Below are 25188 nucleotides of genomic sequence, written 5' to 3' on the forward strand. Positions count from 1 at the left end.
GGAGCTCGGGTGGGCGGGAGCAAAGCTAAGCGGGCCGCGCAGGGCGCGGGCACTGCTCCGGGCAGACGGAACAAACAGCTGTCAGCAGTGTGCCCTGGGGCCAGGAGGGCCAGCCCTGTCCTGGGGGGGCATCAGGCGCAGCATGGCAGAGCCGGGCAAGGGTGGGGATTGTCCCGCTCTGCTCTGCACTGGAGCGGCCTCCCCTTGAGGCCTGTGTGCAGTTTTGGGCACCACAATGTAAGAAGGATATAAAGCTTTTAATGAGCATCCAAAGGAGGGCAACGAAGATGATGAAAGGCCTTAAGGAGAAGACTTAAAAGGAGCAGTTGAGGTCACATGGACTGTTCAGCCTGGAGGAGATGGAGGGTGGGCATGGGGGTGAACCTGAAGGGTCAGATGGCCAAGGTGATGGGGGTCTAATGTAGGTTTTGGCAGAATGACTACTTAAAAAAGGGGAAGTCAAAACCTTTGGCCTGTATCAGCGATGTTGTCCAGTGGGGCTAGGGAAGTGTAGTTGGCACTGGTGAAGCCACACCTTGTGTATGCCTCAGTGTACCCAGTTCTGGGCCCCTCAATTCAGGAAGGACATTGAGGTACTGGAGTGAGTTGAGAGAAGGGCAACAGAGCTGAGAAAGGGTCTGGAGAATGAGCCCTTTGAGGAATGGGTGAGGGAGCTGGGTTGTTTAGTTTGAAGAAAAGGAGGTTGTAGCCAGGTGAGGGTCAGCCTCTTCTCTCAGGTAACCAGTGACAGGACAAGAGGACATAGTCTTAGGATGGGCCAGAGTAGTTTTAGATTGTGTTATGTGTAACAGGTATAATTCGTGCCATTTTTAGCATGATATATATATATAATATTAAATATTTGTTAGAATGTACCCATTTGTATTAGAAGCCCCCCCCCAGGCAAAACCAGGTGTGTGTTGAAACCCGATTTACAAGCAAAAGGATGTGGCTCTCCAGGAGATAGGCCTTATCTGAAGCCATACAGAGACACCCAGGCGCTGATCATCGCGTGAATGACCCGAGATGGACATCAGGAAAATCCCCCTGTGAATAAAGTGTTCCCATAAATTTCATCAAGGGTTTCAACTCCGGACTTCGAATTGTTCTACCTGGTCACCAAGAAGGAAATCTCATCAACTTATGGGACTCTGAATGAAACAAAGGACTGAATGCCGAAATCCTGGCTTCAGGCAAAATTTTCCCTAGAAAAATCGCTTGTACCAGAATGGTGGTGTGTGGGCATAGAGGAAAACCTCCGCTGAGGCTGACCTCTGTGTCTCGCACCCAGTGCCGATCCCGGGCTCGGCACTGTCCTTTTCCTTGTGGCTGGCTAAGTTAGATCTCTATTGCTAAAATAAAGTTTTATTTTTATTTTTAATTTGGCTGGATCATTTTTCATTTATAACAGATTGGATATTAGGAAGAATTTATTCACAGAAGGAGGGGTTAGACATTGTAATGGAGATTAGACATTGTAATGGGCTGCCAGGGAGATGGTGGAGTCAATGTCCCTGGAGGTATTTAAGGAAATACTGGACATGGCACTCAGTGCCATGGTCTAGTTGACATGGTAGTGCTTGCTTATAGGTTGGACTTGATGATCTCGGAGGTCTTTTCCAACCTAACTGATTTTGTGATTCTGTTTGTCTGGTCCTGAGCCAGGGCTGTGAAGGCAGAGATACTGCAGTGACGGCAGCATGTGGGATCAGAAATGAGGTGGTTGGGGCAGAGAGCTGCAGGGCACCCAGCAAGCAGTCATTGGTCTGCAGCATGGTTCCCCAGGCATGTATTGAAGAAAATGTATGTTTCTTTGGTTTTTAAAAACATTAATGTAAAACTTGTGGGCACATCTGTAGTGTATGTTAGAGCACTTTGTGTGTTAGTAGGTCTTCAGTGCAGTGCTGTATATACTCATGGCAGCCTCCCAGTAAGTCAGGGTCTGTAAGTAATTGCTATGACCTAATTATTTTGGTTTTGTATTCTAGGATATCATTAAGACAAAGAGTAGATTGCTTTTAAAATAGAGCATTTCAGTTTATATCCTACTTATGCATGCCATGGAGTACAAACTTGTGTTTCCTCCATCTCTCCATGGCGAGTTTCCTCTGGAATCCTAAGACTTGTCCTGCCTAAATTCATTGATGTGGAGAGAAGACCTCCTCCCCTTTCCCTCTTTGAAGTTGGTGTAAAAATAAAAAAGGGTTTCATTAAAATTAATTGTGGGTTTGGAAAAACTAATAGCGCAAGCAAGTTCCTGAAAGAGGATACCCAAAGTACCCTAGCGTGAGAGCTGCTGTACGTTAAGGATGTGTTACTCACCCTCCTTAACCTCCCACTTTCAAGGTGCTGCCAATTCCACCCTCTCCTTGGTCTGGCTTCTCCTATAGCTTAATTTATTCTTCAGTCCTTCCTCTCTTTTTTCTTTCTATAATCATCTTCAGCTTTCTTGCCTTTTTTTTCCACAGTTTGTATTTTTTTTTTTTTTTTTTTTTAGCAAATGCACTGGGTGGTGCAATTGAACAAGGTCAGACTCAACAAAGAATACACTTCTTTCCTTATGGAGGCTTGCCAATGTATTTAACATCTGTATAGTCTGGGAAAGAAACTGTGTATGAGCAAAGGTTAACCCTGCTAGCAGAGTTCCATATACATAGTTATGATGCTAAGGAAAAGAAAATCCTATAGTGAGTCTAAACCCTTGCACATTTCAGAATGTCATTTGTGACATACTTTGGACAATTGTGAATGTCCCAGGAGAGGTAGCAAACATAAAACATTTAAACAAGGGAGTATCAGGGTATCTTGATAATATATTTATATTTAAACGGGGTATCTTGATAATATAAAGAGAAAAGGAGTTGTATGAACTACTAATAAACACTGAAGCCTAAGGTGAATGTTTGTCCTGAAACTTTATAATGATGGTTTTGCCATTGACTTCAGTAAACAAATAGTCATTACACTGCAAATAATGAACCGAAAATCCATCTTGGGTCTTTTGGCACCTTGAGACAGATTCAACTCAGCAGCTTAGTGCTGTGGCAGCTGGTTTTGTTAAAGATGCTACTTGTCTCCTTAAAAACAACTGGCTGAAGAGGAGCTATTGGGCAGCACAGTTTTGCAATAATTACTTCCTTATGGATAAGAAATAAAAAGTAGTCGTACCCAATTTTAGCAATTACCCAACTCACACTAGTGTGTCCCGGAGTATTTTAATACTACTGCCACTAACAAAATTCTTCACGTTGTTGTCCTAAATTCCACCCGCGTGTCAGCCGAAGTTTAATTCAGATAATGTTTAAACTCGTAGGACGCTGGTGGACGCCCTCTAGGTGCGCACGGAAACATGAGGTGGCAGGAAAGGGGTTTCCCGATGCCACCGCCGGGGACAAGCCATTGTCGCCGGGCGATGCCACGGCCGGAGCAGGAGGCGGTCGCTGGCCGGGCTTGAGGCAGGGCTGGGACAGCGCAGCGCTTGCTCTTGCCGGGAAACCGAAATAGAAACCGGCGCAGGGGCCGCCCAGGTCCCCCGCCCTCGGCCAGGGGCGGGCGGTGCTACCTGCGCCCTTCCCCGCCCGCGGGAGCGCCCCGCGGGAGCCGGCGGAGCGGAGCGGAGCGGGCTGCGGGCGGACGGGCAGCGCGGCTCTCCCGGCGCCCCGCGGGTGAGCGGGGACGGGGCGGGCAGGGCAGGGGGAGCCCTGGCGGGATGGAGCGGAGCGGGATGGGACTGCGCTGCCGGGCGCAGGCGGCTCGGGTTCCCGGCTGCCCTCGGCCTCCCGAGCTGCGTCGTGTGCCGGGGGAGCCGCCGGGGCTGCGGCACCTGCGCTGTCCCTGGGGCTGCAGGGCAGGAAGGGGCTGGGGCTGGGCTCTGCTGCTGCCAGCGCTGGGAGAGTCGCGGGTTTTCTTATTCCAAGTGAATATGTGAAATGGTGTCGAAGTTGAAATTGTTGATATTTCTTGTTCCTTAACAGTAGAAGTTTTTTTTTTCAGAGGGATTGTGTTTTTCAAGTTCTGTCCATAAGTTTTCTTAAAAGTAAATAAACACTTTTTTTTTTCATTTCTAGTGGGCAGTCACTTGTCACTTAGACCAGAAAATTGTTCTCTAGAAGCAGCACAAGAGATCTTTATTATGGGTGTATGATTGTGTTGAGCCAGGCTATGCAGTTTGTGGCTAGCTTTTTTGGGGGGCAAGGGCTGTTGAGGTTTCTTGTCTATGTGGCCTTGGTTTTTAAATTTTATTTTTATTGTAGATTTTGTTCAATTTTTTCCGTCGTTGATCCTTGACACACGAAAAGTGTCACAGGGGCTCAGAAGTCTGGTATCCAGTTACTCTTATTTAATATGATGGATAGAAGAGTGGTCTCTGGCAGCACACTTCTTAGGCAAAAGGGGTTGAAAAGCTACACAGAGAATAGAGAAATAAACCTTTGGCTTACAAATTACTCATGTGATGATGTTGAAATATTGGCAAAACTGGAGAAAGAGACTTGTGCTTTAGCAACCAACTTAAGTGTTTGCATGCAGTTTTATTTTTCCACTACAGGTAAACCCAGTTTTTTAGCTGAGAATATAAGTAAAGCATACTTAGTGATGTCATTTCTTCATGAATCTAGATTACGTAGGATAACTTAGAATACTACATGAGTGCCCACCACTGATACTAGTACAGGATTTTAGGGATAAATAGAAGGAATTAATTCCCCATTGGAAAATGGACCTTTTTTTTCTTGTCTGTAGGGGAAGTATAGTACTAAATTGCTGCATAATTTTAAAAAAATCAGCTTTTATAGTCTAGACACTGCTTTTATTGTGTAATCATTTAGTAATTAGAATTCGCTAGATATAGAGAAAGATAAAATCATTTAGGTTGGAAAAGACCTGTAAAATTATCAAGTCCAACCCAGCACTATCAAGCCCACCTCTAAACTGTGTCACATCTACATGTATGTCTTTTAAATCCGCCCTGGGATGGTGATTCCACCCAGGAACAGGGCAGCCTGTTCCATTGTTTGACAACTCTTTCAGTGAAGAAATTTTTCCTAATATCCAACCTCTCCTGGCACAACTTGAAGCCAATTCACCTTGTCCCATCATTTGTTATTTGAGATAAGAGACCAGCTCCTGCCTTACTACCTCTTCCTTTCAGATAGTTGTAAAGGTGAAGGGTTTGCAGCTTTTCTCAAGCACTAAAAGAAATGAGAATATGCAGGTTATAGCCACTTCATGTTATTTAGAACATTTTGGGTAATAGTGAAACTGCCAAGAGTATTATTAGTATTGTGCTCTAGTTTGGGAACATTCTGAGGAACGAAGCAGAGCTGGCACTTCCAGAAAGCTTCATTTGGTCTAATCTGTACAGCTGCATGAAAATGCTGTCAGAGAGTAAATTAGTTTAACTGTGGTACATATTTGTCTTTATCCACAAAAGACCAGAGCATCTAGAGGCTCATGTTTTTCTTCAGAAAGTCCCTCAGGACTAGTTTGTAACTTTACATGACTTTACACATGAAGTCTCTTGGTTCCTTTTATGACAGCACTGTTTCTTTCCTTTTGACCCACACTAATTCAGCAGAAACCCTCCCCCCAAAAAAAAACCAAAAAAAAAAGAATCCCAAAAACCAACAAACCAATGAATAGAAGTCCTGCTCTGGGGAAAAATAGAAATCTCATTTCTATTAAAAAGTAACCATGTTCAGGCTTTGTTAGCAGCCTATAGCTTGGTCATGGAGCAAGTTGAGGTGAGTTAGGGCTAGAAGACACAGCATCTTTTCCTTTTTGTGATCTCTCTGAGCACCCAGGATACAAAGCCTGGGGCCTCCCCAGTCAAGTAGTGCTAGTAACCACAAAGTTTCCAGCCTGGCTGCCCTGATGCTGGGGGTGTGGGTTGATTAGGGCTGGATGAACTGGTGTAGAGTGCTGGTGAAAGTCACTGTGCCTGCCTTGGAGAATGGGACCATCACTCACAGGGTTTGGGTCTGAGTTTGAAAAGGAACAGGCACTCTGGTTGCCTTTTCTGATGCTGCATCTGCTGTCCTGTCCTGCCTTTTGAATTTTCAGCACGTGGTCTGACTTCTTTGCCAACTCAGACACGTCATTTTACTTGGTTTTCTTCACATTAGAGCTGACGTAAATACTCTTAACCCATGAGAAATATGTGCCACAAAGCTTCTACGTCCTTGTGGTGAGGGTAAGAAAGATAGTGATCATAACCAGAAACTGTGCCTGGGCAAACACATTGCTCCATGGCCTCAGGGGACCGAGTCTGCTGCTTGGCCTTGAGATAAGGTTTTGTTTGCTGCTTTTCGGTTTTTTGGGTTGGTTTTTTTTTTTTTTTTTTTTTTTTTTTTGCCTAGTTGTTATCTTTTGCCCAAAATAGATGGTGCAGTGGATTACGATAAAAGGAAGTGAGAGCTCTCTAAAGAGGGCATGCTGTAGTCAGTTCTGCTAAAGGAAAAGGAGGTCCTACTCTTTGCTTAAGCAAGCATGAGACAGAGAGAATAAAACTCAGGACCTAACCATGGAAAAACTATTTTTCACTACTACTTGGAAATCTGGATGATACAGCAGCTTGATTCTTTCTTGAGTTGTCATCTTTTTCTGCAGAAAAATCCCCTGTTATCTTAGCCTTGTGATTACTAGCTCTTCTTTCCATGAAGCAAATAATCTATATGAGTACAAACCAGTCCTTCTGCTTGAGCTGGTATGCAATGGCTTTATTTGTTTTGCTTTTTTTAATAGACTGCCACAGAACACTGTGAAATTATCATCAGTGGTAAATACAGGTTCAGAAAAACGTGATGACTTCAGGGATTCTATTGAGACGTTTTTAAATGGTTTTGAGTGATGTAATCAGGTTAAATACAAGGTAAGTGCTCTTGGCATTTATGTGTTGGAAACTATTTGTGTTAGTTTTTTAATGACTGACCATGCATATGTTTTAACTTGAATAAGTAACTCTCTGGAATAGAAAGGGACTTTCTGGGAAGTTGAACCCAGCTTGCTGTAAATCCATTCCAGCAAAATAGTTGCAATAGTAACCTAAAATGTTCTTGTTAGGATTAATGGGAACAGAGCAAACTGTTGGAAACCACTTCAAGAACTCATTGCTTTTATGATAGCTCAGTTTCTGACTTTCTTCTGAAAGTCAGAGTGAAAATTTCAGTTCAAGTCTAGTTCTGATCAGTTAATTACAAAAAGAAATACCGATTTTTTATCTCAGGTGGTGACAGTTGTGCTTTGTACAATGATACTAACAGATGCCTGTTACTAGTGGAATGACCTTGCTTTGTGACCTTTCCTTCTTTCTGGATACATCACATAAATTGTCAGTACAAACTTAGACATAAACTAATTGAAAATGTTAATAGCTCTCTTTGTCATTCTTTTCCAAACAATTAATTCCTTTGTTTGTATTGAGGGTGCTCCTTCATTTTTGCATATCTATCACAGTGGTATATTTTTACTGTACCTGTTCTCTTAGGGAAAGCTTTATCATAAAAAATTCTGAGACTGAGTGACAGGGGAGGTTAACTAGTAACTTCTAAATAAATTTCACTAGCAAATACTTCTCCATTTTGTCTTCACCCAGGATCCTAATTATGATTTTCTTCATAATACAAGTTATTAATGTTAAATCTGTATAATGAGGAGCTGCTGATCACTTCTGATAACTCCTTTTCATTCTTACTTTGCTAAAATAAATTTAGGTAGGTGAAAAGTGTTTTCAAGTTTGTTTCTTTTTTTTTTTCCAGGAGTGATTTTGCAAAGTGGACAGTAATGGAGTATATGAGCACGGATAGTGATAGCAAAGAGGGGATTGACTTGTTGCTAGCTGATCTAAATATGTCTGAGGTTATAGCCATAATGGAAAACCATTATCCAGGTGAAGACATGGCAGTCTATGAAGACAGCTTAATTACCATGTGTGAAGAGGCAAATCAAAATGATGAAGGTGCAGAATCATTACTGTTTTGTGAAGGAGAGGTCTCTTTGATGTCCTCCGTCAAATACGGGACTGTGGAAGACCTGCTTGCTTTTGCAAATCAGGTGTCTAACACTGCAAAACAATTTAAAGGATGCAGACAACAGGAATCTGGAATACTCTTGAATATGGTACGTACATCTGTTTTCCTTTTACTTGGCATTTCATAGACCGTAGAAATTAGAAGTTTTTAATGATTCTAAATAAAGCTCAGTTCCAGAAGTTACAGGTTGTGGTTTCCTGTGGAACCCTGGGGCTGGAAGGGGTCTCTGAGCCTATCTAGTCTAGCCCCTGCAGTCTCAGGCAGCTATGGTGAAAGGTCTTTTTATTCAGAAGGATCCACTCTGTTATTTCCTAGTATCCCTGGAGGTTAGAAAACATTTCCCAGTATTGAATACAAACTTGAGACAAGCAGTCAAAAAACTAAATCTACAATTCATTTTGTCCTTTCAGTACTTAAATGGGGCTTGTAAAATCTAGTACTTGCATAAAAAAGAGGGAGAGTGATTTTTTAGAAGGGTGTGTAGTGATAGGACAAGGAGGAATGATTTTAAACTAAAAGTGTAGAGATTTCTTTACTCTGAGGGTGGTAAGACTCTGGAACAGACTGTTCAGAGAAATTGTGGATACCCCATCCCTAGAAATTATCAAGGCAAGGCTGGATGGGCCCTGAGCAACCTGACCTAGTGGGTGACATTCCTTCCCATAGTAGGAGAGTTACAGCTAGATGATCTTTAAGATCCCTTCTAACCAAAGCCTATCTATGATTCTATGAACTATGTTGGTTTACAGGTCCAGGAGACAGTAAGAGTCTTCTAGTGCCTTGTGTTCATGCAGTAAAACGTTCATTATGCAAACTCCCAAAAATAAAGATCTAGGAATTAATGATACAGTTCCTAAATTTGCTCTATCTGCACAAAATGTCAGTTGTAGTAATGTAAGGAGAAAAAGCACATACTATCAAGTGTGATTTTAAGAGTTACAATATTATGTAATATCTCACACTGCTAAATTCAAGTATATAGACGTGTTGTTTTAAGATGTTATTATATTCCCTAAAATTGTGTGTTCTACAAGCATATCTGGATATTAGTCTGGATCATTAAACTTTTGTTTAAGATCAGTTGCTCTGGAAATAATCAGTGTTGCAATGGAATTCTATTCATGCATGTTGGTGTTGCTGCTGTATTTTCTTAAGATGCTCTACATCTATCATGTTAAATATCCCGTATATCATGTATTTTATATGTGAACACTGGTTGCTGGAGGTCTGCTGGTTACTCAGGTGCGAAATACCACAGGGTATTGCTTTACTCTGATTTGGAGGGAGCATTGCACTATTGCAAAACCATCACTTTTCAACTCTGTTCCATTGAAATGACACTTAGTAATATTAAATGTTTCCTATGCTTAGGATAGACACTGTTCTACATACTCATGGTTGTTTTGCTTGCATATTGCTTCTACAGATGCATACAATTGGTATGAACCCAGTACTATTAGGTGCACGTGATCCCATTATACAACTGAGGGTTGGAGGCAGGGTATTACCTGTGCGTGCATTCAGCAGGGGCATTGCTCTGCAAATATCTACAGCATTTTGCTTAGGGTCAGGACTGTTTCTGACTGCCTGGTGACCCTCACTGGCTGCACCATGGCTTGCATCACAAAGGGTCTTGAAGTGCACAAGCTGGATTTTTTTTAGTTAAAACTGAACTGAAAGATGCATTGCAGCCACAGACAAATGTTCACAGGCTCAGGCTAGGAACTAGTCCTAAAAGCCTCCTGAAAACATGAGTAGTGTGGTGGTCATCACAGTCTTGCTCTCCAAATCAACTCTGCTCAGCGTCTCTCCAGGATAAGGTGTAACCCATATGGATTAGTCTCAACCCTTTGAAATGCAGAAGTAGGCAAGCAAGATGTACAGATTGTTAGACATGTACAGATTGCTTTACCCTAGCTCTAATAAGTAGAGCGAAGGCTTGTTCTCTCTATCCTAAGCAGAATACTTTTTATTGAAGGACAACCCCCCATGCCCCCTTGGCTAAAGGCTAAGAACTTATCCTCCCCAGATTTAGGAACTTAGAAGAATTAATTTATTTCTTGTAGGTACAAATCACAAATGACAATTTTAGCAGTCAAGAAGGTACTTTCCTAATTGAAAAGCATGAAGGTAGATTAAGAATGAAAGATTATATGTTACAACTTAAATAGAAATCTAAGCCAAATAATATTCCTGATATGCTGTTATCTTAAAAAGAATAGCTGAAGAGCTGAGTATTTGAGGCCCTGTGACAGACATGAAATGATAAATATCCTTGATGTGATTTTACATCTCTTCAAGAATCTTGATAAAGTAGCAATAAGGAGATTAATGATATTGCAGATACTAGCTGAAATAATTAGAAGCATATTCATAGGAAATATTATTAATTTTGTAGCTGAGAGACTGAAGAAGCAACATCAGGGATCAAGCAGTACTCACATGGCTGTAGTTAGGCGTTTGGTCTCTCTCTGTCACGTGCAGAGGGAGGGAACTGTTTGGGAGAAAGATTTAGAGCAAGATGCTGACTTAGGTGCTCTGAATCCCCTCCTTGCCTAGCTGGTGATACAGAAGAAGCAAAGCTCCCAACATTACCCACCTAGAGGAGGCAATGTTACTCCCACTCTTCTTTTTTAAACTATGGTATAAAACTAGAGGAAAGTGTCTGGTAAAATCAAGGCAGACTTCTTTGACCTTTTACTAAGCAGCAGAAACTCCAATACAAGATGGGAAATTAAACTCCTAGCAGTATATGTGATATTAGGAAATGCTGAAACTCTTGCTCACATTGTATAAGATAACCTATGAGTAACAGGTATGTGGCATAACAAGTTAACAGATTACAGGAAGGACAAACATGTGCAGGTAAATCTAATAACAAGAGGTAGGTAATTTCATTAACCCAGCTGCTGTTGTTGTTGTTTCAAGACAATTAATTGCAACTTACACTTCATAAGTTAGTCACTGGAGAGAAACGTGGATGCCTGGGCTGTGAATGAATGCCACACCTCACATGCTGTTCCCATTTGGTGTTACTAAATAAAGACTGCTAAGCACATCATGTGCATCATACACATAAGTGATATGGGTTTTTTTCCACTATATGTATAAAATTAATTAGACTTGAAGTAGTTTTAACTTCACTGTGGGTTTTTGTTGTTTATTTAACTCCACAGATCACACCCAAGAACGGGCGCTATCAAATTGACTCAGATGTGCTCCTGTTTCCATGGAAGTTGACTTACAGGAATATTGGTTCTGATTTTATTCCTCGGGGAGCTTTTGGGAAAGTGTACTTAGCCCAAGATAGAGAAACCAAGAAACGAATGGCATGCAAATTGGTATGTTAGTTCAGTAGTTTTATCTCTGAGCAAATATTGTATGACATACTACTTACGGTGTATTTTCAAATATGTCTGCATCAAATTCCACTGTTGGCTGATGATCGTCTTGGTTTTGTTTGCCTAAACAAGGTGGGGAAAATGTACACTTCTGTTAGCGTCTTTAATTTTTTTTTGCTCTAAAGCTGCAAATATTTCAGCATTTCGAAACTATCTTGAAGTCTGTGGATCTGGCACATTGTCTGTTGTGCAGAGTGGATTTTCTGCCTGTCCTGCTAGAGTAAAATATCAGTGTGAGATCCTGTCCCTGCTGAAAGGGGTAGTAAAACCCTGCTGGCTGCAGAAGTTTTAGGCTGTTGTCCTTTAACTGAAGTGCTCAGACTTCAGTTTTCTTTACTCCAGTGCATTAAAGTCCCTGAGAACTCAGTATTTGCAACTCTTAGTGTGTTTTGGGCACTGGTGGGGTTAAGGTTGTGAGATGCCTCAAAAGAACTGCTGAGCACTGTCCTACTTTCATGCAAGCTAACATTTTCTTTCAGCTGTGCCTTTTAACATACTATTTTGAATTGAGCAGTAAATATTCAGGGCCAGTAAAAGCTCAGTTGGGACATTGTTCTATATCCCCCAGCTCATGAATAAGTACCTGTATTAATTTTGTGTGTGAAAGAGTTGGGCAGGCAGCTGTGTGCCCTTCCCCTGCAGCCTGTGTGTCCACGTGGGGACAGATTGTTAGCTGCTCCTGCATAACCCACTGCAGAATTAAAGTATCTTAATATTTCTGAAAATACAAACAGTATTTCTCATTGAAATAAATGAGCCTCTTATTTGGTTGAGAGACACGAGTCCAAGGGAAGAAAATGGAAGAGAGCAGTAGTAGCTTTTCTGTGTGTAAGCAAACACTGCTTTTATTGTCTCAGCAATCTGCCACAGTACTTTTTAAAGAAATGTCGTGCTGCTGGCGCTCCCTTCAAAGCAGCTTTCATTTCTTGTAAGCCATAAACCAGTGCTGATAAGGACTGAATTGAGGTCAGTAATGGGCCTGAGCACTGCAAGCACTGATCCACCTGTCAGGTGGGTGTGTAGTTCTGGTAGTGCCGATGAGTGGAAAAAGCAGTGGGAATTTTATCTCCTTCACCAGGAAGTTTGCCTAAAGCTTTTGCATAATCATTGGATTTTGACGGGAATAACTCTTGCTACATTGCTTTTTCTGGATCATTGCACTTTTTATTTGGGCATGATTCCAAAATATCTCTCAACTTTTGACAGGATGTCTCTCAGCTGCAAAGGCAGCAAAGTCACAAGAGCAAAGTAAAGCTCAGTATTTTAACAAGTGAATACAAGTGCTATACTTCCTTCTTTTCTGTTAATCTGTAGGATAATTAGTGTCCATGGATAACACATGGATAACTTGGATAACTTGTTTTTGTTATGGATAACTGTGGTTTTGTTTCAATGTCCTAGGTCCCAGTGGAACAGTTCAAACCATCAGATGTTGAAATACAGGCATGTTTCCGTCATGAAAACATTGCTGAATTATACGGCGCTATTTTGTGGGATGAGACGATCCATCTCTTCATGGAAGCTGGAGAGGGAGGATCTGTCATGGAAAAGCTGGAGAGCTGTGGTCCTATGAGAGAGTTTGAAATAATTTGGGTGACAAAGCATATTCTGAAAGGACTTGACTTTCTTCACTCAAAGAGGATTATCCACCATGATATCAAACGTACGTCTGTGTGATTCCTTGGGCTGCTTTCTGGTCCTGGCCGGGCTGGGGCCCTGCTGGAGTCCCTGGGGCTGAGCTGGGGCACATAGCCTTACATCTCTGAGTGGGAGGGATGGATAATGCTTAACAAATGGCAAGGTCAGGTTCTGGAGGTAATAGTTACTTACACTGTTTATTAATTCACTCCAGCAGAGAGGGTAATTAGAAAGTCATGGATCCTATGGCATTCATGAACAACTCAATTTAAATAAAAAACTAAAGAGTGAAGTTATCAGTCTGTGTTCAGCCAGAAGTTTCCTGCTTTTAATACAAATTCATCCTGAATGTTTCCATGCTCACCTTCAACTTGCACCTTCTTTTAAGTTTTACATTTCTACGCAGTGTTCCTCAGTTTGAGACACTTTGGAAGTAAATACATAATTTGTGCTGTTTTTTTCCTTTCAACAAGTACAGCAAATTTCAATATATGTTTGCTTAAAAAACTCTGGATATTAACATCTATAAATAACCAAACATATTGATGTTAAGTCCAAATTAAATACTGGTATTGAAATGCTCTAAAATTCAATTTTAATGTGTTGCATTTAAATTAGTATTAAATGCTGTTTTTCCCAGTACCACCTTGGCCCGCAGATGAGTAAACTCTGTGAGTTTATTTAGCTAAACTTGAGGGTTTAAAGTAGAAATAGTCAGACTGAAGCATTAAAATAATTCATAGAAGTGAACTGTTGAGAATTGCTAAATTTTTATCTCAGTTTTGCATTTTTGATTTTTGGGGTTTTTAAATTTAGTATGGGTCAGTACTTTAGATGTAACCCTTTGAGATTCTGACAGCTACAAAACTGCTTATATTTTCCCTTTATTTTCCTTTCTCATTTTTAGTAAGAGTCTTTCCTATGGGCTTATTTTAATTGGCAGTAACAAAGACATTATTTAAACAATGTAAAAACTAAACCAGCCCAAAGCCTGCTCCATCTAGGTACTGAATAGGAGATCCAGCCCATTGTGGTGTGTTTTGCTTTTTCCAGCCTTTCCCTGTGTTGGTGGATGCAGGGCAGATGATGAGGCAGAGGTTGGCTGGGGCAGACGTGGTTGTCCAGAGGTGCCTGGGTGAGCCCTGGCCGTGCTTCTGCCTGTTTGGTGCCAGGGAGAGCTGGGTGCTCCAGGCCTGAGGTGGAGCCCTGCCCACTGCCTGGCGAGGCACTCTCCATGCAGGGAGCAGTGGGTGTTTTCCCTACCCACGTGGAATCAATAGAAAAGACTCTTTCCCAAAATCTCTGATTTCTTCCTCACTCCATCTACTGCTTTTGAGCTGCAATTGAATCTGTTCTGCTGATACAGAAGATGGGGATTTTATTGAGAGTAAAAAATGCCTGAGCAAGGAAGGGGAGGAGGACATTCTGGTTCTTGTGAGGTGTTCATGCTGCCACTCATTTTAACCTTTGTTTGGAAGCAGTTAAACCATCAGGCTGTTTGGTCGGGGGAGCTTCAGTCCAAAATCAGCTGCAGCTGAGACTGGCTGTGGTCCCAGGCAGGAAGCAGATCCTGTGGCAGTGTGGCCCTTTGGATGATCTATTATGGGGTGTTTAAAATCCGTATCTTCAAAGTTATCCCTAAAATGACAGATTTACGTAGTCTATAGCGCTGGTAAGGAGGCAGCTGTGTGAAGCATTGCTCCAGAAATCAGTACTGCTGAAATCAAGTCTGCCCTCCCACTGGGTGGTCATGGTAGGCACTGTCAAGACAGAAAATGTCCCACAGTTTCCTGTAAGGGAAATGTATTTCTGTTGTGTAACTTGGAGACTTCATTTTACCACATCTTCTGAAACAGCAAACAAGAATTTCTCAAGGCTCACACCAAGCACTACATTCTTAAATATTTGAGCAGAAATACAGCTGCAAACAAAGTCTCTGAGTACAAAGTTGTGCCTTAGGCAGAGTTTTATGAAGGAAAGTAAATTAAGCTCCTAGATACTGCTGCAGTTCTGAGGGAATTTGAAATGCTCAGTCTTCTATTATTTTTACAGCCATTGTTTGTCCTTTGCTGTCATGCTGAGCTGCCCTCACAGACCAGTGCAGGTGACTGGTGTGGCTGCTGCTGGTTACTCTCTGTTTCTGTCTTCACTTAAATTGTTACTCTAGAAAAACCTCTTGGTGAGCAACAGTTGTGCTGTTTATAGCCAGAGCTGCACAGCAAGATCTGCACCTTGGAGACCTGTGAACATCTTCAGAGCACTGTGCTGTGATGCCTACCAGTCTTCTGCCTTCTTCCTCTACCCTCAGCTATAGTCTCTCATTGCCTTTTTTTTTTTTTTTAATTTTAAGAGAAGAAAATAACAAAACATTGGTTCTTTTACACAAACCAGACCAGTTTGATTTTTAAGATATGATTTAAAATTGAACCAAATCATTACCAGACCTATTTTGGCTAGAAGGATATTGGCTGTAGAGAGTGGTTGTGCTAATCTCTCCCCCTTTTCAGGCTAGCATCTGAATGAAACAGGAGTGTTGTAAAATAAATACCAAACGTGCCAGACGCTTAAATGATGTAATTTTTGGTTTTCTTTTAGCAAGCAACATTGTCTTTATGTCAACTAAGGCTGTTTTGGTGGATTTTGGCCTAAGTGTTCAAATGACTGAAGACATTTACTATCCCAAAGATCTTAGAGGAACAGAGGTAAGAAGCTGAAGGGACAAAAGCCCTTATATTGTATTAGTCCTATGGTTGTGGTGTTTAGGCTCAAATTTGAAGCAGGAGAGTTAGAACCATGGGTAAAATAGTTACTATAAAATCTATAAAAAACTTACAAACATTAATAGAGTCTCAATTATATTTTTATTTTCAACTTGCTGATTGGAATGCTTTGAAAGCCATGTCACTTTCTCTGCAGTCTCATATGTTAGCAATTGTTCACTGAGGTCAAACAGTGCTCTGAGGAGGGCTGCTTGCAGTGTTTCAGCTGCTGATCAGAGACACTTCAAACAGGAATTTGTTCTTTGCTCTAGCAAAGATTTCCCCTGAGATACTCACTATGGACTGGGGTGACCTGTTCAACACCGTACTTGGATTCCTCCCTTCAAAACCACAGAAATTACAGATGTCTGGGTTTCATCTCTTAGCCCTTGTAAGCTCTGTTCCCCATCTACATGTAACCCTTGGGTTCTTCAGAGGTTGTGCATGGCACAGTTCATGATATTCTGGTAAAATTGCTTAGATGTTACAGTGATGGAGGTGGGGTCCTTTTAAACGGTCCCAGTGATTTTGAGATTCTGCGCACCACTTGGGTGCACTGCATTCCTGCTGAGGTGTTTCCAGGGCTGGAGTTTTGGCAAAGAACCAAGCAGTAACAATTAGCTTGGACAGCTGCTGCAGATGTGGCATTTGTGCTCTCTGTTGCTGGAGGAGATTCTTTACAGGAAATGCTTTAGCTGAGGTGTTGGCACTTACCCTTTTAATAGTCTTCCACGTGTGTAAAGAGGAAATCCCTTTGTAACTGACAAAAACCATTTCACTTTTTAGAAGGGGAGGATAAATCAAGATTTCACAGAAGGTCAGATTTGTTTGTTTATTTTTTTCAAGATAATTGAGAAAACACTTGAATATTTGTTTTCAGTGTCTTTCTAGTCAGGGCAGTTAAGAGCTTAAAATGCTTGCTGAACTGGAAGCAGCATGCTTTCTGGCACTTCATGCATGAGCTTTGTGGGGTTTTTACTTTGGTTTGGGGCTTTTTGTTGTTCAAATGGGTTTTGTGTGCTGTTAATAAGAACGGTGGTGCATATGAGTTGGTAGGGTATTTCCCAGTGATGGAGATGTGTGTAAACAGGCTATTGCCATGATTGTGGAGCAGACTAGTGAGGATCCACTTCTGGGTCTTGAAGGATAGGCCAAGGTTGTGTTAATAAGAGCAAGTGAAAAGTGAAAACACTTCAGTGTTTGCCAAGTGAAAACCACTTAGTTCTTCATTTAATAGGAGGAAAATTCCATGCACTTTAACACCTGCAGTCCTGTCCTCAGAAAGCTGATAATCCCCCTAACCCTGAAATATGGCCATGTTTGGTGTTTGCTGTCTCAGGGGAGCAGCAATGGCTGCAACATTGCAGCCACAAGTGAGGTTGGAGAGACAGCACTGGGAAAGGAGATTTTCAGATACCAGTGAAAGACTTACAGGCTAATGTTTCTGATGCTACTATAGGTTTTTCTGCTCACAGTCTTCATTCTAGGCATCATCCTTTCCACAATGTCACCCACAAATGCTCTCTGTAGTCTGGCTTTCTTGATGTTTTTTTTTTTTTCAAACTAAGATCTTAACTCTCCAAAGTCCTCTTGAGTTTTGCACCCTGTATTATGTAGCCTTAAGAAGTGGTGCAGTTGTTCTGCTGTTCCTGCATGTAATTGTGCAACCCTTGGTTGGGGCTCTGTCACTGCCACGCAGCATTGTGCCTGTGAGCTTGCTGTGTCTCTTATATCTGATATTGGCAGGGACTTCTGTCCTTGAGGGAAGTGGCAGGTGGAGTAACCTTTGTCCTGTGCATATTCTCTGGGAGTTAGGATTTTTATTCCCTTTTATAGCACAGGAATCTGAACGTAGTGAATCTTCTTTGTGTTTATAAAAATGAGTAGTTACAATTCTGGGCAACAGGGTTGAAAGATAGTTAAATTTTGTTTAGATGGTATAGTGTGAAAAAAACTGGTGTTCCTGCTTTTGTGTACAAGTCATGCAGAACATTAAACTGTGGTTGTTATGAAACTGCTCTGCAGGAAATACTTTTTCTAGGCAGTCGCTACGCTTTCTGTTTTGCTTCTGTCACTTTGTTAAAATATGTAAGCTTCAGTTACAACCATTTGAGGGTAAAAAGTTGTCTGCTAAAGTTTATTGAGTGTGGAAGGTATGATTCATTTTCAGGAATGCTAAATTAAAACTAGCACAGTATGAAGAAAGGACTGGTTTTTTGCTGGGCTGTGACTGGTCTGACTAGCAGGCAAGTGCCAGCCCACCAGTCAGAAGGAATGAGAATGGGAAGTTATTAATGGCTTGAGCTGTCTGCTTTGGTGACAATAGACTCTTAGACCAGTCTGAAATCAGAGCTTTGGAGCTCATTTTTGATTTTTTGTCATTGTGCAAAGTGCATCTTGACCATTTTCTCACCTTAACTGCAGACAGGACCTTGTGCCAGCATTCTTTTTTTGAAGGCAGATGCTTTTTGTTTATGTAGATTTCACTCAAGTTGCACTCTATTTGCCAAAGACTTCTTTTTACAAAATTAGAACTTCTTTTCTCCTTACGAGACTTAAAGGTGGAGGATGCAGATGCACTGATTCTCTCTTAGCTCTGAGGAAAGCAATGGATAAGTCAGTAGCAGCTGCAGATACCTGCTGAGTCTTTGCACACACTTCCAGTCACAAGTTCTATTTGCAGACAGGGAATGTAATTTACTGGGAAGTTTTCCTTGGATTTTGGTGAGCCCTACAGATGTTCTCAATCTCTGGTAATAAGCAGTCAAACCATGTGGTGGTGACTTAACTTCCTGCCCTTGTGTCAGTTAATGGCTTTTAATGTGATTCTTTGTGTCAGGATGACTTGAGCTAATTAAAGTTTGTTTGAATCCTTTAGAGGGAAATTGGATGAGGGAAAAGTAGGAACCAGAAGCAAATATGGTAGCTTGCCAACCCGGTGGGCTGTGGGCTATGCCATGTGGTGTTGAAACCTGCTCCCCAGGCCAGTGGCAGTGGCAGAGTTGTGCAGGGTGTGCCTCTTGCATCCTGCCTGTCTGGTTCTCCTCCAGCTGCACTCTGAGCTGCCTGTTGCTGGCAGGAGCTTCCAAGATCCTTCTTGAGACTCTTGGCAAATTCAAATGTTTCAGTGAAATGTTTGGATGGAAACAATTTTGGTTTCTATCAAGAAAGATTAGAATTTTTGGTTTGGAAAAAGGTTAGAATAGGGATTCTTGTCTTCATAGCTGCTCTGGGGGTAATCTAGTGGAAAGGGCACCTAATTTTTAATTAATGCATTTCCTAGACTTGGCTTGTTCCTCATCATCCCATTTCTCAGGATAATGCTTCAATGTGCAGGTTAGTGGATAAGAAGGAGGAGGTAAGAAGAGTAAAGAAGACAGGAAGGTATATATCTGTCAGTTCTGCTGAGGAGGGCTCTGTAGTATTCTGTGTAAAAGGGATTGAGGGGAGGACTCCTACCCCCATCTGGGTGGCTGTCAGTACAGTTCACCCTCTCTTTTTAGCTCATGCCAAACCATTGCTCAAGCAGAAAGGAGCAGTTCCAGCAGTGCCCCACAAAACAAACTGGCAATTCAGGCACCTCCTTTTGCTGTGGAGGGATGAGGCTACTGCTGCTCATCTGAACAAGGCAGAGCCGTGGCTTGAACCTCAGCCTCTCACAGCTCAGCCAAAGCCCATAGCCACTGACCTGTGGCCTGTCTGAGGAGGGCAAGCCTGGAATATGAGTTTGTCCAGGTACTGTCTCTTTGGCTGTACTCTCATGCAGAACAGAACAATCTTATTTCCCAAATGGTGCTTGCAGGTACACTACTATGCATCCCTTCAGAGCGGGGTTTCCAGGATCACAAAATGTCATTAAGTCATCTTTGGTTGTTGTTTTCCCCTATTGAGTAATCTCTTATTTTTTTAACTATTTTTCACAGATTTACATGAGCCCTGAAGTTATCCTTTGCAGAGGCCACACAACAAAAGCAGACATCTACAGCATGGGAGCTACTATCATTCACATGCAAACGGGCATCCCGCCCTGGGTGAACAGATACCCTCGTTCTGCATATCCCTCCTACCTCTATATTGTGAGTGTCCTTAGCAGAGCCAGCTCAGTATCGCTTGGAGGGTTTCCTGTACTTTTGTTGGGAAAGCTCCAGTCATATAAAAACTATCAAAATATTTGTCAGAGAGATGATATCATCCTTTTTGCTTCAGGGGTGGGAAGGGAGGGAGGGAAGAAGTGAGATTTGATCTCTTAGGAAAAGACAGAGACTGGGCTGGAGTTGTCTCTGTGATTTGTGTTTCAATTAACAGGCCTTGGGTTTACTGGAAGGACAGGGTTAGATCAGTGTGAGACTTGATTGAAACAAGCCCATCTGTCTTCCTTAGAAGTTGCAGATAAAAACTGGAGCCTGGCAGATTTGATTCTCTGACTCTTCCAGTTTGGTATAGAAATCTGGTGAATTGGCATTGCACTGGATTTTAGGCTTACTTGAAGCTTCTTTGAGTTTTTAAATTTATTATAAAATATGGGGTTTTTTTAAGTGGATTTTGTGTAGTTGCTTGTTCTCTTCTAGTTGATCAGGACTACTTAAGGAGGTGATGAGTCCTAATTGGGGAATTCCCAGACCACTCATGTGGTTATCTGTGACTTCCTCTTCCACTGTTTTTGGAATAACTGTTTCCATGGTCGTTTTTCATTCCAACAGATACACAAGCAAGCTCCCCCCTTAGAGGATATTGCTGAGGACTGCAGCACTTCCATGAGAGAATTGCTAGAAGCAGCTCTGGACAGGAATCCTAATCACAGGCTGTCTGCAGCAGACTTACTGAAACACGAGGCTCTACACCCACCCCCAGAAGAGCAGCCGCGGTGCCAGAGTCTGGACTCGGCGCTGTTTGAAAGGAAAAGGCTGCTCGCGAGGAAGGATCTGCAGCTGCCAGAAAATATCACAGGTAACGGGATCAGGCTCACTTGCTGTGTACTTTGTGTCAAATCTTGAGTGGAATGAGTGGTAAGGAACCAACAAGACTCAAAGCACATCTGGAAAGTGACTGGTGAAAATCCCAATCAGATGAGATCAGACCCCGAGGTCATGAAGTGGTCTGTAAAATGCCCATTGACTTCAGTTGGGAGGAACCTAGCCTGACTTCTGCAGGCTCTGGAAGGATTGGCTCTTGGAAAAGCTGTGGCAATCATTCAGGGCACTTCATGAAGTACACGTTGTTGTCCCAAATGGACTCAATTTGCCACTGTACTGGAGATTTTTTATGGACACTCTTGATTTGTAAATAACTACCAAGTCCAACAACCACCAGCAAATCCAACACTTTTTGCCTTTTTAAGGAAAAACACACACACAAAACCATAACTAATGTTGCTGAGTGTCAGGTGTAAAAGCCCTTTGTTTTAAAACCAAAAATGACTCTGGGATAGAATGCTGTTGCCCTTGTGCATTAGTAAGTGCTTAATGAAGGATAATACACAAACTAGGTAGGAAACAGCCCTTTCAAGCCCAAGCGAGATTTAGTGCCAACAATCTGCCAACAGGCTTCAGAATGTTTTTCTTCTACTTACCAAATACCTTAGGAGGGTTCTGAAAAAAGGGATTGAAAGACTCTTCCCAGACAAGTGGTTTATTTAATTGGGATAAATATTTCTAAAGATATCTGTGCAAAGTTTTGGGTACTGTAACGAATAATTGTAGCAACAAATTCACTGAAAAAATCAGTCACAGTTTTTGAATTTAGAATGGCATTGTACCTTCTGAATTTTGAATTGGGGGTGCATAATCCTTTGACCAGCTCAGACCATCTGAACCAGTTCTTTTGAAAATGAAGAGACTATTGGACCATAAAACTTGGACTTTATTATAGGTGCTTGAGTTTCCAAGAAACCCATTATACAAGTATTCAGGGGAATTCTGCCATTGAAAACCCAATCTGTCTTTTCAGACCTTGATTTAAAAGGAATAAAAAATATGAAACTGATGGTCCTGTATTCATTCTCTATTGTCACACCCAGACAAAGATGATGTCCTGTGTTTAGATGAAAATTTCTCTATGAGGAAGCAGAATTCTCAGATGGCAGAAAGTTTGCACCAAACTCCTCTTCAGCGCTATAGCTCAGAGGATGAGAAAGCTCTGCCTAACTGTCCCAGCTGATGGAGACTTTTTTTTTTTTAAGTAGTTGAACACACTTGCTGTTTGCAGTTGCAAACTGCTTCCCTTTCTTTGTCCTAGAGTTATGGGTTGGTTTATTAGATTTTATTTTATTTAAGGTTTGACTTATGTTGTACTTAAAAATTTTCTAAATCACAGATTAGTAAGATCAAATAATAGGCAAAATATTCCAGTAATACTGACAAATACAAAAATGAACTGATACAGCTATTTTTGCAGTAATTACATGGCTTCTCTGTTTTCTTTTTAGATTCCTCATTGTGTAATGGGAGCATGGAAGAGTCAGACCTGCTGAAGAGACAAAGATCACTCTACATAGACCTTGGAGCTCTAGCTGGTTACTTCAATATTGTTAGGGGACCACCAGCCTTAGAATATGACTGACTCAGTAACATTTTATGTTAATGAGTCAGAAATGGACCTCTACCTCTTAAAACTTGATTTTAAGACTTGGTTTTCTAATTTGTACATAAAACTATTGCCATTATAGGCTGTCAAATGTGAATAGTGTTTAATTGCACAGATGATTAAGCTAAACCCTTAGGGGCTCTGATAAGCTGATCCCAAGCAGTGATGTTTGTGTGTCTGCTGGTTGACCAACAAGAGGATGGCAAAAAGAACACTGCTGCTGGGAATGTCTTAATCCAGGATATCTTCCTGTGCTGGGCCTTGCACTTTTGTAAAACTTATAATATATGCTTGCAAATAATGTCAGGAAAAAATATAATATAATTTAGCATGTGGGCTGTAAGATTCAGTCTCTCTGAGTATTACTTAGAAAAAACCTTCCTGCCACTCCCCACCCCCCAAAAAAGGGAAAAAAGAAGTCCTTGATTTAACCAGTTAAAGACTGGTTCAGTCTTGTTCTGTCTTTAAGACTTGGTCATTCTTGGTCTTTAAGACTTGGTCAGCCTCTAGCCATTCTTAATGAAAATTAAGAATGTCTGTGGAGTCAGATTATCATTTGTTTGCAGATGTGTCTTAACTTTGCATCTTCCCTGGGCAGTGGGAGCTAAGAAGGAGGCTGTCCCCTTCTCTGTGGGTCAAGGGAATCTTTCTCTGGCAGTATCAGTTAGCTCTGGGATTTGCACAGCAAATTGGCCCTGACAAAGTATGACAGTGACTTCAACTCCTTCCTATGTTACAACTACTGCAAAGGTATCTATGATAGTTTTCAAGGGTAGATCAAATGTTATTCCCTATTGGTAACAGTAGGCAGGCTCCAAATTCTTGCTTTTTAATACTTTAAAATTGTACATGTGTATAATTGCTGTGAGTGCTACGGCTTGGAAAGTGTGTCATTAGTGACAAGCAGTGTTTATGTTCCTATGGAAATGGAATTATATTGTTCTTGCTGTGCCTCATACATTTGAAACATGATGTTTTGGATGATAGTAAAACTATGTAAACTGCATAGTTCTGTACATCCCATGGGATGAGAACGTAAACTTTTATAAAACTCTTTCTGATGCTTAGGATGACTCTTTATAAGCGTTTGTGTTAAATGGCATACTGTGTATGTTGTACACTGAATCTTTTCTGAAGCACAGTCTCTTTTTCATGTTTGTTGTTTAATGCTGCTCCTCTCTAACACATGAGCTTAAACAGATGATTTCTACTATGAAACTGATATGGTCAAATGAATAAATCCAGCTCAGTGCCTTGAGATGTGGTCATTCTTCCTTCATCTTCAAAAACAGCATGGGGCTGCAACTGCATTTGGGCCAAGACCCCCTACCATGGCCCAGGTACACTACAAGCATCATCCCACTTGTTGGGAAGTAGGGTGAAGGCAATTGCTGATGGATTTTGGCAATAGATGGTAAGTGTTTCTGGCAAAATCTCCTTCTCACACCCCAACATTGCTTATGGACTGCCTGGATATTGCACAGTAGTTGTGTACAACATGGAGCACTTCATTCCTGATGTTAATTGCTGCAAAAAATGCTGTTGGGAATAACCCTCTTGCTCTAGTGCTTTGTACAAAATCCCTAGATAACAAGTTGCTTGGAGGAGAGCTATGTGAGGAAGCCCTCTTAGTATTTATACTGACTGTAGTGATCAGGATATTCAGGGGTCAGACTTTCCCTGTGGCTGACTTAAAGGAAACATGACCTAATGGTTTGGATGGTCACCTTTGGTTTCAGAGACCTGTGTTCAATTTTATGCTCTTTTGCTGATAGCTTTTGATCTTTAAGGAGATCAATAGAATTAGTAGGAAGCAGCTTTTCAGGTAACTGGAGGTGGGTTTATAATCTCTCCCTCAGTTTCCCTTCTATAAAATTAAAGTGTTTATTTTCACCAGACAATGGCTAGGGGTTATGGAAATGTTCATCAAGTGCCTGTATACTTCAACAATGAGATCCATGTCAAAGTTGCAACCTGCTAGTAGTCTTTTACCTTTGCTTTAAAAATGTTGCACTGACTTTTCTTCTATTTTTTTTCCTGTAAGGCCATTCTCCTTTCCCCCACCCAGTTAAATATTTTAGTGTGGAAATCTGCATATAGAGACACTTTAATATAGGCTTACTATTTCATATTTGGGTTTAGTTATGGCTGTTATATATCTTCTTACTAAGAAAGTAGTAAGTGACCAGGTTATCCAAAATAATTACAGTGTATGTATTGCCAGAGATAAGTAATAAGGTTTGGCTGAGTGAAGCAATAGCTCTTTATAGAACCACATGTCTGAGCAGTACGAAGGCTTCAGGATAATTATCACTTCAGAGGACTGGTATACAACCAATAAGCAGCTGTTCAGGTATGCTGAACACCAAGCATTGCTTCCAGCTCTGTCAGCTTTCTAATAGCTGGAGACTATTTCTCAGGTGAGCCTTAGACTGCAGCATAGCAGGAGTTTCTCTTTGAGCAACACATCACATCCTAAACATCCCACATCCCTCAAGCCTATCCCACAGTAGTGATCCCTGCATTGTGTAGGTCCACTTGTTTATACCAGCACCTGGGGAATGAGGTCAGGGAAATGAACTGGGTTAGAAATATCCTGGGTGGGGAAAGATTGTTCCTCTAATCTGGTTGCCTGAGCAGCTGTGTACTCACAGCAACTGAGACTGGAGGTGAGGGGGTGGAATGAAAATGGATGGTGGGAAAACCCCATGCTAGTAGCACAAGTCCCAGGGTTTGTCTGGTCAGTGCTGAGCCACAGGATTTTGCAAATGGTTTGCCTCT

The 25188-nt window shown here is 41.6% G+C and overlaps 1 protein-coding gene across 1 annotated transcript; it reads left to right on the forward strand.

Annotated features, from left to right (window-relative positions):
- The first annotated feature begins 3590 nt into the window (after window positions 1-3590).
- On the forward strand, window positions 3591-23665 carry MAP3K8 (mitogen-activated protein kinase kinase kinase 8). The gene is made up of 9 exons (XM_053979722.1): window positions 3591-3665; window positions 6742-6868; window positions 7755-8115; window positions 11204-11368; window positions 12830-13091; window positions 15662-15768; window positions 19749-19901; window positions 20526-20772; window positions 22250-23665. Exons 2-9 carry the CDS (start codon window positions 6834-6836, stop codon window positions 22381-22383), a joined length of 1464 nt encoding a protein of 487 aa, XP_053835697.1. The 5' UTR covers window positions 3591-3665; window positions 6742-6833; the 3' UTR covers window positions 22384-23665.
- The last annotated feature ends 1523 nt before the right edge of the window (window positions 23666-25188 follow it).

This window comes from Vidua macroura, chromosome 1, assembly GCF_024509145.1.
Source record: "Vidua macroura isolate BioBank_ID:100142 chromosome 1, ASM2450914v1, whole genome shotgun sequence".
In the NCBI taxonomy this organism is placed as follows: Eukaryota; Metazoa; Chordata; class Aves; order Passeriformes; family Viduidae; genus Vidua; species Vidua macroura.

What these genes read in the sequence shown, in the direction of transcription:
- MAP3K8 (XM_053979722.1), top strand. Translation starts at nt 6,834, where the DNA reads ATGGTTTTGAGTGATGTAATCAGGTTAAATACAAG. An exon ending in AAGATCTTAGAGGAACAGAG is followed by an intron (nt 15,769 to 19,748) that starts GTAAGAAGCTGA and finishes TATTTTTCACAG; the next exon opens with ATTTACATGAGCCCTGAAGT. An exon ending in ATCCCTCCTACCTCTATATT is followed by an intron (nt 19,902 to 20,525) that starts GTGAGTGTCCTT and finishes TCATTCCAACAG; the next exon opens with ATACACAAGCAAGCTCCCCC.